The sequence below is a fragment of the Lissotriton vulgaris genome, chromosome 4_1 (assembly GCF_964263255.1).
Source record: "Lissotriton vulgaris chromosome 4_1, aLisVul1.2, whole genome shotgun sequence".
NCBI classification, from domain to species: domain Eukaryota; kingdom Metazoa; phylum Chordata; class Amphibia; order Caudata; family Salamandridae; genus Lissotriton; species Lissotriton vulgaris.
Genome location: NC_141691.1, coordinates 582,289,588 through 582,305,516, shown reverse-complemented (window position 1 = coordinate 582,305,516; position 15,929 = coordinate 582,289,588). Strand labels below are relative to the sequence as shown.

The following is a 15,929-nucleotide window of genomic DNA, read 5'->3' as shown; positions in this document are numbered from 1 at the left end:
TTTCCCAAAGCTGAGAGAGAGCGCAGTTGAATGGTACAAGCAGGTAGAGAGGTTGGTTAAGATCACAAAGTATTGTGGATTGACCTGAAAACCTGGTTTGATATTGTGGTTCCAGGTAGCATGCAAGATTGCTGTCGAATGGCCCACTGTGGAGCCAGAGAGGGATGCTGCCACGAATGGCCCGTCACCTTTGGTGAAGAGGAAATACGAATAAGTGATTACTTGGTTGAAATCTTAGGTATCACCACAGGATATTGACTGGGTGAAGATTGATCGGACATTTCAGGAACCCAAAGAGACAGTAAATGAGTATTACGAACGGTTGTTGCAGGTCTTTAAGCAGTACAGTGGTCTAGATGTGATGGACCCTAAGGACATGGGACAATTTGTTTCAAAGTTCGTTATGGGGTTGAGACCTGATAACGGTCTTATGATCCAGCAACACCTGATCTGTCGGCAGAACAAGATTTTGAGGTATGCCTGGTACAGTAGTGATGAAATTGATTTGAAGCACAAAAAGCTCAAGGACAAGCTGATGCTGGTCCAGATGCAATCGGCTGACAGGGGGAGGTCAGCCCAGTCGGGAGGTACAACTTTAGGGAGGAGACAGAATGGTTCAAAAAGGGAAATGGCGACGACTAAGCTGAGGGTAGATTTGGAGACTTTGAAAAAGACTACTACTGAATGCCACCAGTGTCATCAGATTGGAAACTGGAGACGCGAGTGCCCCTATAATCCCAAAAAAAGAGCAGCAGGAGGAAGTGGCTCAGGTGCAGGTGCCCTGGGTGATGACGACAGCTGTACCAAAGACTAAGTTGATAAAAGGGGGGGGACTTCGGCTCCTCAAGTCCAGGTTCCTCAGCCACCAAAGATATCGACAGGGACTCTGACTTATCAGCAGATGCCTCTTAGATGAGAGCGACGATTGTTACTTAGAGCTATTGGCATGATGGTGCCTGAGGAGGGAGGAAGACTGCACTCTTGGGGCAGTCTTGGAGGTAGACTAGAGGGGATCATTTGCTGAAGCTGATGTGGATGGTCATCCTACCACCTTTTTGGTGGATACTGGTGCTACCCGATCTACTGTGAGATCTGCAGTAGTCCTCAACCTACCCCTCTCGGGACAGACAATCCAAGTTGTAGGTGTTGCAAATGGGAAATTGACAAATCCTCTGAAAGAACAGATTCCTGTGAAGATAGGAATGTTCAGGGATAGACACCAATTTGTGGTGTGTGATTTAAGTCTGGTGTGTTTGCTGGGGAGGGACCTCCTATGCAAGCTTAATTGCACTATTTACTGCACCCCCGAAGGAGTGGAGTTGCAGACGAATGATGACGCTGCCTTGAAGGTCGCAAATCACTATGTGTGCATAGAGATGTACCCTGCTTTGACAGTGGAGGAGCTTCCTTTTGATTTGAGAGAGTCAGTCTCACAGGTGGTGTGGGACGTTACCGGAGAAGACATAGGCCTTATTAAGGATGTTGAACCAGTTAAGGATCCAGGTCAAGGAGAATGTTGATTTCTTCAGAACACCCCAGTACAATTTGACCCCAGAAACGATTGCAGGGATAAAGCCGGTGATTGAATCTATGATTAAACAGGGAACACTGAAGGAGATATTGGGAAGTCCATGTAACTCACCAATCATGAGATTGCAGAAACCGAGCGGGAAGTTTAGACTTGTACAGGACCTGCGCCGGGTGAACAACATAGTGGTTTCCCTGCTGTCCAGTGGTACCAAATCCATCTGTAATCTTATGTCAGATACTGGGCCAAGCTGAGTGATTTACTGTGATTGACCTTTGTCAGGCTCTCTTTTTGATACCTCTACATAGAGAGCCAATTTTTGTTTGCTTTCAAGCTGAAAAGTCATGTCTTAACGTGGATTATATCCCTCAGGGGTACACAGAGTCCATCGATCTTTAATCAGATTTTGAAAAAGAATCTGGAGAGTCTAGGACTGCCGCAGAACTCTGTTCTTGTCCAATATGTAGACTACCTCCTTGTGACGTCAGACAGAAGATGCGTGCAGGATTGATACCATCACTTTGTTGAATCATTTGGCAGAGAATGGACACAAGGTGTCACCAAATAAGTTACAGTACTGGGTCACAGAATAGAGAAGGAAGGTGTCACCCGACAGAATTGAGGCAATCATGAACATGTTGGTGCCTTCAAACTAGAGAGGTTAGGATGTTCCTGAGGATGGTTGGCTACTGTCGCCAGTGGATTGCCAACTTCGTTAAAAGCAAAGCCTTTGCAGACACTGACGCACAAGGATGTGAGTGATCCGGTACCATGGTACAATGACTGTATGAAGGCTTTCCTGGAGTTTCGAGAGGACCTTTAGTTGTGCTCCTGCACTGGGAATGCCGGACTACAAGCCTTTTTCATTGTTCTGCTGTGAACGAGAAGGTTGTGCATTAGCAGTCCTAGTTCAGGATCATGGAGGTGTCATAAGACCAGTTGCCTATTTTTCAGCTACTTTAGATCCAGTAGCTTCAGCGTTGCCCGGATGTCTCAAATCCGTTGCTGCAACAGGTGCCAGCATTAAAAGGTGTGAAAGCATTGTAATGGGTCATCCGTTGATTGTAAATGTACCGCACTCTGTTGAGCTTTTGATGACCAGGACCAAGACACAGCACTTGATAAATAACAGGCTCACATGTTACGAGCAGATTATACTTGCTGCAGGGAATATGTCCCTTAAGAGGTGCTCTGTTGTGAATCCTGCTACCTTGATGCCGTTGCCAAAAACGCTTGATGAAAATTGTGAGGACCATGATTGTCTTGATGTGACTGAACTTTGCACCAAACCGAGACCGGACATTGTTGATGAACCATTGACTGACCCGATGAAATTTTCTTTGTTGATGGTTCATGTATAAGACAGTGTTGGCCAGTTGAGAGCAGCATTTGCTATATGTACTATCACAGGAGTTGTTGAAGCTGCGTGCCTGGAAGGAGTCTACTCCGCTCAGGTGGCTGAGATCATTGCCCTAACTCGTGCTTTCTTTTTTTTTTTTTTTTGGAAAACCTTTATCTGACATTTTCAACCAGATACAAACACGGGCCTACAACCCCCAGGGCTGGCCGCAAAGCAATTGCAACAATACTACGATCAAAACGTCAGACCCAGTCTCCCGGGGAGCATAGTCGCTACATCCACAATGCATACTGGTTGGAAGACATATCAATTTGGAAACAGGATACAAAAGGTTTCATTTTATAAGATAGAAGGATCAGGTGCCATACAATATCTCAAGCTATGAAGTGGGGGCGAGCGAGATAGCAGTGTGTCCACAGTTAATTCGTTTTCATGTAGGTCAGTGGAGTTTAAGCAGACGACACCCGGATAAACAAGCATACTATTACGGTTTGCGCCAACATTTACGCCCGCCCCGTGGCCCCGAAACATCGCGAGAGTTGAGGCACAGATGTGAAAGCAGAGATGAACCAAATAATGAACCCACTACACTGACCCGGAAAAAAGGAAAAGAAAAGGCCAAAGAAAGATAAGAAGAGAAAAAAAGTCCTTAGAAACAAAGAAAAAACAAAACTCCCATCCCCCAGCCCCCCACCCTGCAGATGACTACGGCCTACCCCCTAGCAGCATGCCTGTCGCCCAAGAACCGAAACCCGAAATATAGAAGAAACAGGGAAAAAAAGGAAAGAAATTAAACCCCACCCGAAGAGGGGAAATGGAGGAGGGCTTTATTCAACGCACTCCCGGTCTCTCACCCCCGTCCTAACCAACCCCGCCCCGGACTCCGTTAATTCAATAAAACAATCCCATTAACCATAATACCACAATGAACAACCCAGACAACAATCTCAGCCTTGGCCCCGTCGATGAAATTCGCTGAGTCCGTAAGTGGAAGAAAGCCCTGTCCTCAAAATGTCGAACGGTACACAGAAGTTGGCAGAACAGGGGTCCACAGATGAAAAAATGAACGGCAGGTCCCAATTTAGTCGGCTGGTACCAAAGATGCCCCTCCCAGTCTCCGAAGCCAGGCTTTATCCCATCCGCCATCTTGATAGACCGACTGGGGAGGGGGTTCGACCCAGTCCAAAACAGTTCACAGTACCAATTAAAAGGAACCGAAGTGGGGACAGCATGTAAATGTTTCGACAGTTGCAAAACCGGGGATTCCAACGGATTAAATGAGTCACCAAGCACAGTACTTTCGGGTAGCTCCACTTGCGATAGGGGCAACTACAGCTTCCAGCGCTGGGTCTAAGTGCACCACCGGGGCGTCAATCGAAAGGCGAGCTGGCCGTCGGGTCTCGGGCGTCAAGTCAGGATCTGGTCCCAATCCTTTGATTCCATCCGCCGCCAACAGCAGGCTGCAGGTCTGAGCTTTAACAGTCTCCTAAAGTGCCACAAGGGCCTCCAGCACCGTCCGCAATGACGGGCCATTTTGAGCCTGCTCCGTCAGCCTCCATTTTTCCTCAGGCAAGCGTGGAAGGGTATACTCAGATGAGAGTCCCTTGCTCATTGCACCATCAGGATTCAAGCAAGCCGGGCCGACGATGGCTGAAATGCCAGAAACCGGTCCCCGGAAGCTTGTTTCCTTCCCAGTGTACGAATTGGCTTGGTAGTTTGGTTTGCCCTGTTCCCATCATGCACTGGGACAGGAACAGACTAATTTGCATATAGGCAGGTTCTGAGCTGGGATGGTGCAGTGAGCTAAAAAACGGTGTTGGATCTAGCCCTGATCTCTTGACTGGGTGAGAGTATTCTGCTTAATTCAGAAACTCTGTCCATCACCACCCCTTCTTGTTAAATATGGTCCCTGCGGAGAGGCGCCTTCTCTGGGGGAAGATTAGGCGGAGCAGGAATGAGCCATGAGGCACAGACTGTTAGCGTGCAGTAGCGCGTAGTGAGATTCCAACCCAAGGGGCACGGCGATCTGGATGCCGGACCCCCGGTCCGGGACCCCCGCAACAGCACCGTGTGTCACTCGTCACCTCACCTCCTATAGAGCACCAGGCAGCAGATGGTAGCGGAGCAATCCCAAAATTCCGAATGTTCCAGAGAACGGACCCAACTGCATTCAACAGTCCGTTGTTGTTCAACTCGGACCCAGCTAGGCCAGCACTCGAGACCCCGGCTTCTCGGCTGGGTTAGGCCTCAAATCAGTCCTCGACGTTACTCCGCTCCACGATGTCGGAGAAACTCCGGGATCACATCATCGGAGTGCAAATCCGGTCACACCCACGGATCCGGGGCAGGAGATCAGGATAGGTGGCAGGATAGTAGAGCGTAGGACGGAGGTCAGCGGAGCCGGGAGACTATGCGGCCATCTTGGTTGGCGTCGTAGCTCCTCCCTTCAACTCGTGCTTTCTTGGCAGCCGATCAAATGCGGATCACCATCTACACTGACAGCCAGTATGGGCTTGGTGTAGTTCATGACTTCGGACAGTTATAATCTCAGAGAGGTTACATGACCTCATCTGGATCCCCCATCAGGAACGGGGAATTTGTAAGGTTGCTCTTGGAAGCTTTGCAATGTCCCAAAGAGTTCGCTGTTGTAAAATGTACGGCCCATGGTAAACTGACAGATTTTGTGTCACTTGGAAACAGATACGCTGATGAGGGTGCACGTTTCTGTGCTGAACAGGGCTATTCATTCACTGAACAAGACAGAGGGATGTCAGGAGAGAACGGAGTTGATGATGATGATGATGGAGATGGCAGATACATGGGGTGAGCTCAAGTGCATGCAGGAACAAGTGTCGGACCACGTGAAAAATGTGTGGATCAATTCAGGCTGTGTGAAAGGAGATGATTATATTTGGGTCTCGACTGATGGGAGAGCTGTGTTGCCGGATGAGTTGTTGAGTTCAATGGCAAGACAGATTCATGGTGCAGTACATTTAGGAAGAGATGCTATGGTGCGAGTGTTCAGACAAACATGGTACAATCCGAGATTTCGTGTGATGGCAGAAGCTGTGTGTCAGAGGTGTGTTACAGGTCAGCAAATGAATGTTGGAAAGAACTGCAGTCACCATGAGTCACATTGGGAGGTCTGGAGGACCGTTCAATAGGATGCAATTGGACTTTATCGAGATGCCAAAATGCAATCATTTGAGGTACATCTTGGTGTTGGTGTGTGTGTGTTCTCACAGTGGGTGGAGGCATATCCGACACATAGGTGTGACACTTACAGTAGCTAAGGTATTGTTGAGGGAACTTGTGCCTAGATTCCGACCTCTTTGGAATCGGACAGAGGAACTCCTTTCATAGTGAGGTCATGAAAATGCTTTGCACACCACTTAACATCGATCAGAGACTCCATTGTAGTTACCGACCGGAGGCTTCTAGAATCGTGGAGCAGATCAACGGAAATTTGAAAGCCTGGATGGCAAAAGTGTGTTCATACACGTCCCTGAAATGCCGGACGCTCTACCTTTAGTGCTGATGAGTATGCACAGTAACCCAGACAGGAGAACAGGTCTCATCTCATGAAGTGCAGATGGGGAGGGCAATGAGGTTACCAGCGGTGCCATCGACATTCTTACTGAGTATCACAGTTTATCTGATTCTTGATTATTGCAAGGGACTCGCTGGTGTCATCCGTTCTGTGGCCCATCATGTGCAGGCTGCTGTGGTCCTGGCTTCCAGTGATCTCTGCCATAACCTGAGTCCAGGGGAATGGGTACTGGTTCGGAAGCACATGAGAAAGCTGTTTGGATGTTCGTTGGGAGGGGCCCTATCAAGTCATCCTTCTCACGAACACTGCTGTGAAGTGTGGAGAGTTGCCGAATTGGGTGCATGCTTCACACACTCGTTGAGTTCCAGCACCCTTGGAAGAAACAGCTCCTCTCACACCTGAAAATCCAGCTGAGGTGGCGGAGCCGCAGGAGGGGACAAGCCAAGCTGAGAGGGTGTCTGATTAAGCTGGTTGCTCACTAGGTCAAGCTGGGGAAAGTCACAACGGAAGTGAAGTTGACACTGCCTCAGAAAGGGGAATTGACTGTGAAAGTGAGCCAAAGCCGAACTGAGCTGAAGAAAAACGGTAAGCAGAGTGAGCAAGAAGGCAGGAGAACCAGCAGAGCAGAGGAACAGTGGCCAGAAAGACAGAGGCGACTTAACCGGAGGTTGGTTTTGGAAAGAGATCTTGCTCCTGTGTCTGAGGATTCTGAATCAGACGGAGACGGAGACGGAGAAGGACTGGCTTGTGGAGGATTGAGGTGGTCCAGGAGAAAGAGGGTGCCTTGTCAAAAGTACGCAACTCCAGAGTGGACCTATCCTGTGACTGATGCCAGGCGTATTGAGATCGGAAAGGGTGAGGGCAGTGACAGGATCAGTAACAGTCCGAACATCAAATTGGATGTGCGGCTGTTGGTACCGGGACTTGAGATCGAAGGTGTACTGACCATCACTGTTCCAAATCCGATTTTAAGCAGAAGTCATCTAATTTGAGCAGATAGCTTTTTCCTTCATTTGCCCCTGAAATATCAGCTGAAGAATCCATTATTAGTCTTGAACTTTTGGAATATGTGCTAGATGCGGTTGGAACAAATCTTATTGATGAAGGAGACTTTTGGAAATATTTGCTGTAAATAACCTAGGTCCGAGTGGAAGAAGAAGAAATTTAGGGACTTCCCATAGAGGACGAAGAAGGGCTGGGGTTGTCGGTTGTTGCTGTAAATAAGGAACTGAAATGAAAAAAGGGAACTTTCAGCCTTTGATGTGTGGTTCGAGTGTTTCAACTATAAAGAATTTAACAATTGTTGCAGAACAACTGTTTCGAGAGACAAGTCCTGAGACCATGGAGGATGGAAACCAGAATCGTAGAGGTAGGTGCATTGTAGGCACACTTGTAGGAGGAGTAATACTCTTCATTATTTTAGTAGTTGTAGTTTCGTATTTGGCACCACATGAGCAGGCAGTGGAGGTTGAGGGAACACCTACACCTACTACTCCTAGCAAAGAAGAGGTCAAGATAGGAAATGACAGCTTTGCTGCTAGAGAAGAGTTGTAGATTACATACAGATCTGTCCAGAGGTAATTTCAAGCTTAACGCGTATGCAGAGTTGTTGTGGAGTATATTGATGCAATGGATGCGAAAGATTGTGTGTATGCAATTGCCGGCTTCTGTAGATGAGGGTATTCGGTATCATCACCTTCCATTAACATATGGAATTTCATGTAGTTTGCGGCTTAGCATACTTTATGGTCGCAATCATTTTGAATATTTCTTTTCGAACTATGATGCGGTGCTTCCTGAAGTGCCGGCCTTTAAGCATTTGAACATGTATGATTATTATAAGTCTGAGGACAGGCTTGGAACTTATTTTATTCCGACAAAGGAGTTAGATACAGCTTATGCACATCGTCACAATCTGACTTGCTTGTTGTCAGATACAGTGAAGAAATTCATTGATCAGGTAGAAGACATATCATAAACAAAAGCAGTTACGAGTTTCTGGACAGGGTAGAGTGTATTGGACAGATGAAGAAAAGTTGCACAAATCTAAAGGGAGTTTTGGTCCAATAGCTTTGGATTAAGTACAGAAGGGGAAATTGAGCATTTTCCAACCACAGACTTATTATGAGAATGTCAATGTAGGTCACACTACGTGTGAGCATACGTTTACTTTAGAGTATTATGCGAAAGATTTCTTGCAAAGTGTGGTACAAGTGATTCAGACTGTATTTTGTCTGTGGGAGGAATGCTTATGTGCGATTGCCTGAGAAATGGTATGGAACGTGCTATTTAGCGATCATTTTCCTTAAGATTGATCATACAGAAGATTTTTATCTTATAGAAGGACATGCCAGAGTGAAGCTTGGGGAAAGTACAGGAGCCATAGTTGGGGGATGTTCTTGGAGCAATGATACCAACTCTGGGAGTGATTTTGAATGATGAAGATTAGGAGATTGAAGACCGTTTAGGAGATTGGAGACTGTTGTGGACGAGTTATCTATGAGTACAGCTAAGTCCTTAGTGTTGGTTGAGGGTGAGATGTTATCTATAAGAACTATAGTTTTACAAAACCGTCTTGCTTTAGACGTCCTTCTAGCTAAAGAGCGAGTAGTCTGTAAGCTTTTAAAGGTTCAAGAATGTTGTACTTATATACCAGACAACAGCAAGGATCTGGAGAAATATATAAGCAACATTACTGCGATATTCATTATGAGGTTGAGGACTTGATTGAAGAAACAGTGTGGGAAAAGATTGGAAAGGGCTTTGGTAAGGTTGGCAGTTGGTTTGTAAACTCTGGAAAAGGGATTCTTGGTTATATCCTGAAGCCAATTATCATAGTGGTGTGATGTGTGATCGGATTGTGGGGTTTGGTACGAGCCTACAATTGGTACAAGTCGAGTAGACTGGAGAGGTCAATGAGAATGCAAGAGGCGAATGGAGAGACTGCAGGACAGTCAATATTGAAGTCTGAAAAACATGGAGTTGCTCAAAAGAGGAAAAGTGGCAACAAGCTCTGTTTAAGTCAGTTCTTTCCTGAGGATGGTGTAGTATGTGATGACACAAGTCAAAAGGGGGACAGAGAGCACCATGTTATTTTGAAATTGTGTAGGGGTGCATTATAATCCCAAGTAGTCAGCACCCACATATTTAGAGGACCTTTGCTAATGTAGTTTAGAAATGTAATGATAGGCCGGGGATAAGTGCAAAAGGAGTGGTGTGTTTATTAATCATAGATTAATGTAGTGCCGTAATTAGAAAATGTGATGTTGCAGAACGTAGAAAATATTATGTGAAATGTTTTAACGATGTGACTTAATGAAATTATACATGTGTTTATTAACAAGTGGATTACCGGAGTTTAATGTGAAAGATATTCCTTGTAGAATGTATTTGAAAGCGATGGTAATGTAATGTAATGTGGTGTTACAAATGTGTAAAGGTGCAAAGACCTGGGACATGCTGAAGCTAGTAGAGGCCCAACTGTATTTTTTCCATGGTTAGCCATAGTCGGAAAGAAATAATTTCTCTTGCCTGGGAAAGGCGGTCCTCAGCAAATATTAAAATTGTAATTCCGAATGTTGCAAGGATGGTCTCACGTATTTTAGCTCTCAGGGGCAAGACCACAAGGCTCGTTAGGTAGAAAAGTCCATTGTTTAGAAGTTAGGATAGTAGGCGCGAATGCAGAGATGCTGCCAAAGAATTTGGGAGTGCAACATTCAGCAAAGAAGGTGCCTGGGACCCAAGGACACTCCAACGGACGCTGGATGGAGAGGTGCCATAGTGGAAAACTCCGTGGAGCTACACCTGCCAGAGGGGCGTGTCTGAAGGCGTGTCAACTGTTTTTGGGGTTTTGTATTAGGGACAGCACCCAAGGGTGGAGAGGCAGTACGGAGCAAAGTCCGGAGAGTAGACAGCAGTTTAAGAGTTAGGCTTGGGAAAGGCAAGATGTAGATAGTTGTGAACTTGAGGCAGAGTAGGGTGCAGCAAGGAGCATCTTAGAACAAGCTCAGTATTGAAGTCCCCTATTGGAAGTGAATGCACTTCTTAGGAAGTCTTTACAGCTGACACCTTTCTCTTGCCTGGGAGGAATGTTAAGTAGGGATGTCACCTTAGAGTTAGAGTAGGGACAGACTAACGGAAATTCTTTCCTTTTTTTGTAAATGCAGTCTCTTTCTACTTAACCGGTAATGGTGTGTTTAATGCTTCTCGAATTCACACTTATTTTTATTCTGAGTCGGTTGAGACTATTGCGTAGGATTACCTTTGTATTAGTGCCAGTCTATTACTTGACTTTATTGTTGCGATGTCTGTATGTCCAACTATTTTTGGCTTTGTAATAAATCTTCAGAATTTCAGTTCGTAGTCAGTGGTCCTTTGAGTCCAATTTGGATTGGCCTCATGAAGTAGAGATGCGCTGTGTTTATGAAAATCTTATCTTTACGCTTCTATGATCGGTAAAAAGGTTCAGTCTACCTGAGCTGGGATTCAGGAGATTGGCAGGAAAAACTAGATGAGAATCCCAGCTTCCCCAGAACACAATGTGTGAACTCCAGGTCGTGATTAAATGACACTGAATTGCTGCCCTGCCCAGGACTTACCACGCAAAACTTGTCAGGAACCAACGCCACCATGCGCCCCAGGCGCACCCGCATGGTGCCGTGCTTGGAGCACGTGCACAGTGCTCGCCCCCTGACCTGCAGAAATCCTGCAGCCGATCGCCTCCACTGTGTCGCGCAAAAAGTCGCACCATAAGAGAAGGTGCACAGGGGCTTTCCTACGTAATGAAGTGAGACTAGGAGGTAATGGTCCTTACATTCTGGGTTCCTTACATACTTATTGCATATTACAGAGAAATACCAAAAGAAATGCAACTGCGTGGCACCGTATGACAAACGAGACTGCTTTCAGTCAGGGCACTTTTAAACATTTAACAGGACAAGCATTTTCATAGAATATATCAATCCTCCTAGCAGATGTAATAGATCAGGATAAAAGAAAATAAAGAATGATTTAGATGCAGCTCTTCAACATTATTACGTTTATTTTCTCACCTATTATAATGAAATAATGTTATCCTACAATAAAGCTTTATACAGTGATTGGTTAATATTTAAAGGGGCCATCCAGTAAATTTTTCCCAATAGATTTCAAAACGTAAGTGCACATCAAACGGGACCATTCTAGAAAGCCCATTGTTGGGGATTCTTAGAGATGCAGGCTTTGGTAAAGAAAACCGTTTTATTCTTTATAATGAATAGGACCTTTAAAAGAAATATCTACTATTTCACGCAATTAATTTTACAATATGCAGGTACGTTGATTGAAAAACATCAGTGTTCTTCCACTCCAAGGATAAGACTCCAATCAAAGGCAGTCATTGCTAGCTTACCTGGTGCTGGCAGGCAGTATGGATTGTAAACCTGCCCAAGGTACCATGGATTTGGGAAAGGCTGTTGTGCTGTTGGTTGTGCATAAAAAAAGGGTCTTGTGTGATTTGTGGGGTAAGGTCCATTCTCGGAAGTAGGTGCAGTGTTCATTTTTTTAATCTAGAGGAAGAAAAAAAAAAGCTGTGTTAGTTGTTTTAGACGACAGTTGTTTTGTACGGCAAACAAAGTCAAAATGATAAATGGTTTGCAAAGGGACCGCAATCAATTTTAAATGTACGACAAATGTGGCTAACTTCCACCAGTAGACTAATCTGAACAGAAATAGTTATGGTATAGAGGATGGCTAGGCTGCCCGACAAAAAGGTTGCAGAAATTGAAATATTTGTTGAAGGATGTACTGGTGAGAAGAAATTGGAGCTTTAAAAAGGTACAGAAACTATTAGGTTGGTAAACTTTGCTCGCAGAGTTGTAAGAGCTGGTTGTACATTTTGCAGGCGGTTAGGAAGTCTATACCTGGAACAACATTACCACATCATAGTATACGAGGGACATCCCACATGCGAGGGGATGTGTGTTTCGTTGACTTTTCTAGACAGCTTCAATGGAGTTTCTTGATATTTCCTAAAAGGCACTATCTGGCAAATACAAATGTATTCAGATGCAGAAAGGGGTAAAAGGTTTTGTAATATTCTGGAAGGGCAGTTGGTGTGCTGAGTGTTGGCCTGCTCATTGGCTACAACTAGGTCACAGTATTACATTTTTAGAACTGTTCCACTGGTAGCAGCATCGTATACTTGGTGTGAGGAACTACAGAATAAAACCCTTCTATCTCAGATAATTTGGTGGTTGATGAACTAGTGAACAAACAAAGCGGGAGACTGGAGGGTTTAAGACTGTTACGGGCTGTCAGGTTGAAGTGTTTACACCTCAATATTGTTTTTAAAGTCATGCGGTGTTCAGAACAAAAGACACCGTCTTGCTTTCAATGGCAACGTTTTCACAGGGTGACTGCAACAAAAGCGAACTTCCACCAATCAATTGGTTATGGGGGTGATAATAGTGGAGTTGGTAGAGAAATCTATTGCCTTGTACACAAAGGAGCTACAGGGGTAGAAAACAGGTCATCCCCCAATCCGCCTGTGACTGGCCTCTTCGATCTGTGGGATGCGCGGGCTGTGGACCTAAAAAAGAAAACCCTTCATAGGGCCCCTAGGTCCTCGTTCTGTATTGGTTGTTGAATCTCACCCTTTGATTGTAAGTGTGTGGTTGGGCGTTATAGTCCTCGTCCTCACTACTCCTATTCTCAAATGCCCCGTTGTTGGAGTCCTCCTCCCCTGTTGTCGGCCACCTCTCTGACCCTGTGGTTGTACTATCTGTTCTGGGGCTTGTTGGTAATACTGGTTTCCTATATATGGGAAAGCCCACTCGTGGCTAAATCTGTCCAAGTTCCTTCTCAGTCCTTTGATTTTTTTGGTTGACCATATAGGTCTGGCACTCTAAGTAATTTTGGATCTTAGCCAGTTGTTCCTTAGTGACTACTGTTGTAGTGTCAGCTTTGATTGCTTCCTCTATTTCTAGGATCTCTTTAAAAGTTCTTCACTCAATCTCTTGGCCGTACTAATAATTAGGACAAGCCAATCCTTGGTACACTTGTTAGCTATGTAGCTCCAGTCCACACGGAATTTGTCCTCTGAAAAGATTTCAGGGTCAATAGGGACCAAGAGGCTGGCTGGTGCTGCTCCTGCTCTCAAGTACTCAGTCATGAGCATTCCATGGAGCGCAATCCTGACTTGACGTTTCCTGATATTGGATAATTTTTCCCATTCGTCATGTGCTGAAGACGTCCCACATTTAAAGGAGCATTAGGCAAAAGTGAGGGGCCCGAAAGTATGGATGCTATATGATCAGTAAAAGCTAGACCAAATGTATTCATACTCACGTGATTATGACTACCGTGAAGGGGGCCACATGACCCCAAGGTGATAAAAAAAAAAAAAAACGTGCCAACTGGTACGACAAACTCTGAAATCAAACATGGTTTGTACTAACAAAAAGTATTCTTTTTCAAGCTCTCACGGCTAAGCTGCCGTTCAAGACCTTCTACACAAAGGAGCTACAGGGGTAGAAAACAGGTAATCGCCCACTCATATTCATACACCGCATAGGACGTGTTCACATGGTGAATCTCATCCTCCGATCCGTACCAATCTATTGTGATTTCCATTGGGACAGCTGTTCGTCTTATACCGTCTGTACTTTATGGATCTGGGTGACCACAAATTTTTTTTCTCACTTTTCCTTGCTTTAAAGTGTTGCGTAGTTTCTAACTGGTGTCGCCCCCAATCAGTCCCCTCCCCTCATGCGAAGGGTATACTTCAATTGAGCGAGAAGCGATTAAGAGAAAAAATGTGTGAAAGGGATGGTGGTGCCTCACGGGAGTAAGACCATGGGGGTAAGCAGGAAGGTACTCGCCTGCTACCTCCGGTTATCATCAGCAACCACCAATCCCAAACATGTTCATTCCGTGAGTTTTACTTTTGGCAATGAAACATGTCTGCTTTTAAATGAGCACACACACAGCACTGAATAAAAGTCCAATAGCCAGTGTGATCTAGCTCTGTTTTAATTGGGACAGGCAGAGTTAAGGTCCAAGCCCCATGGTCCTCATTGTTGTGTTGAGCCTGTGGTACATTGGAATTTCCAACTGATGTACAGGCAGTGTTTGACATCCAAGCACCAGTGTTCACTTTTCTTTTATTTTCATTGCACACACTTTTTTGTTTGGGATTGGTGGTTGCGGATGATGGGAACCTGAGGTAGCAGGCGAGTACCTTCCTGCTTACCCCCATGGATTTACTGTGAGGCATCACCATCCCTTTCAGACATTTTTTCTCTTAATCTATTCCCGCTCACTTGAAGTAAACCCTTCGCATGATGGGAGGGGATTGATTGGGGGCGGCACCAGTTAGAAACAACGCAACAGTTAAAAGATTTCCATAAAGTACAGACGCTATAAGACTAACTGCTGTCCCAATGGAAATCACAATAGATTGTTAAGGATCGGAGGATGAGATTCACCATGTGAACAGATCCTATCCTGAGTATGGAGAGAAATCTATTGCCCAACCAATAAGAAGCTATAGGTAGGCGTGGCAGGATTTTGTCACATGGTAACATTGTACCATTGTAACACACAATTAATGAAAAAGTGGAGAAGCATAAGACGATGGAGGTTTGTTCTGGATGTAATAGATAATGGGTTTGTCACATACAACTATCTCTGGGAAGTTGGCAGGGGTATCACTTTATGGCATGTTGTGGTGGGGCTTTGACCCTGTGCAAACTCCATTAGTTAGGAACGTTAGGGTTTGAATAGGGAACACAAAAGGAAACCAAAAGAAAGGGAGCCAATCACAATTGGTGTCTAGAGTTAATGGTAGGAGATTTTGCATGTTATGATGAGTTTGAAGCATCACTTCAAGTTATGCATGTAATGGTTATTTTTCGGAATTACTGGGGTCAAGAGGGAATCTGCGTTTAGTATTTGAAGATGTATTTTTAAAGGAGGGAAGACTGAGGATTAGGTTGAGGGCTTACAAAACAGATTAGTTGGGAAGAGGAGAGTGGGTTTGGCTGAATCAAAGTGGACTGGTAAATATATGTCCAGTTGAAAATATTTAAGTATTTAAATAAAACTCCATTTCAGGGTACGGAAATATTTTGCCATACAAATGGAAAAAAAATGTAAAGTTAAAAAAAAATTTTTAGGAGTAATGTGGTTAATTTTGTTAAGTAAAGGTCAGCCCACTAGTTTATATGGAACACATTCATTCTGCATAGAGGTCACAACCGAAGCGGCCAGATTGGGTTGGTCATGGGCTGATATCAGAATAATTGGGCGTGGAGATCAAATTGTTGTGAAAAATGTGAGAAAATAAGTAGTTCTACTTTAATTTCAAATTCAGTAAGATTTGTTAATTGTCCTTTTCTTTTCTCTAGTATGCGTTAAAGGTTTGAACAAGACTAAAATAGTTTCATGGATTGTAAGACATTTCATTGTCAGATAGGCAGCAGAAAATGCACACCATCAGATCTATGGTAGCT

General features: G+C 44.8%; 1 protein-coding gene across 1 annotated transcript in view; it reads right to left on the bottom strand.

The window, feature by feature from the left end:
- LOC147722290 (uncharacterized) overlaps positions 1–15,929 on the bottom strand; it is a 250,969-nt gene that overhangs the window by 164,096 nt on the left and 70,944 nt on the right. Inside the window, exon 2 of the mRNA XM_086964799.1 lies at positions 11,828–11,984. Coding sequence (XP_086820925.1) covers positions 11,828–11,975 — 148 coding nt within the window. The 5' untranslated portion in view covers positions 11,976–11,984. The remainder of the gene's footprint in view (positions 1–11,827; positions 11,985–15,929) is intronic.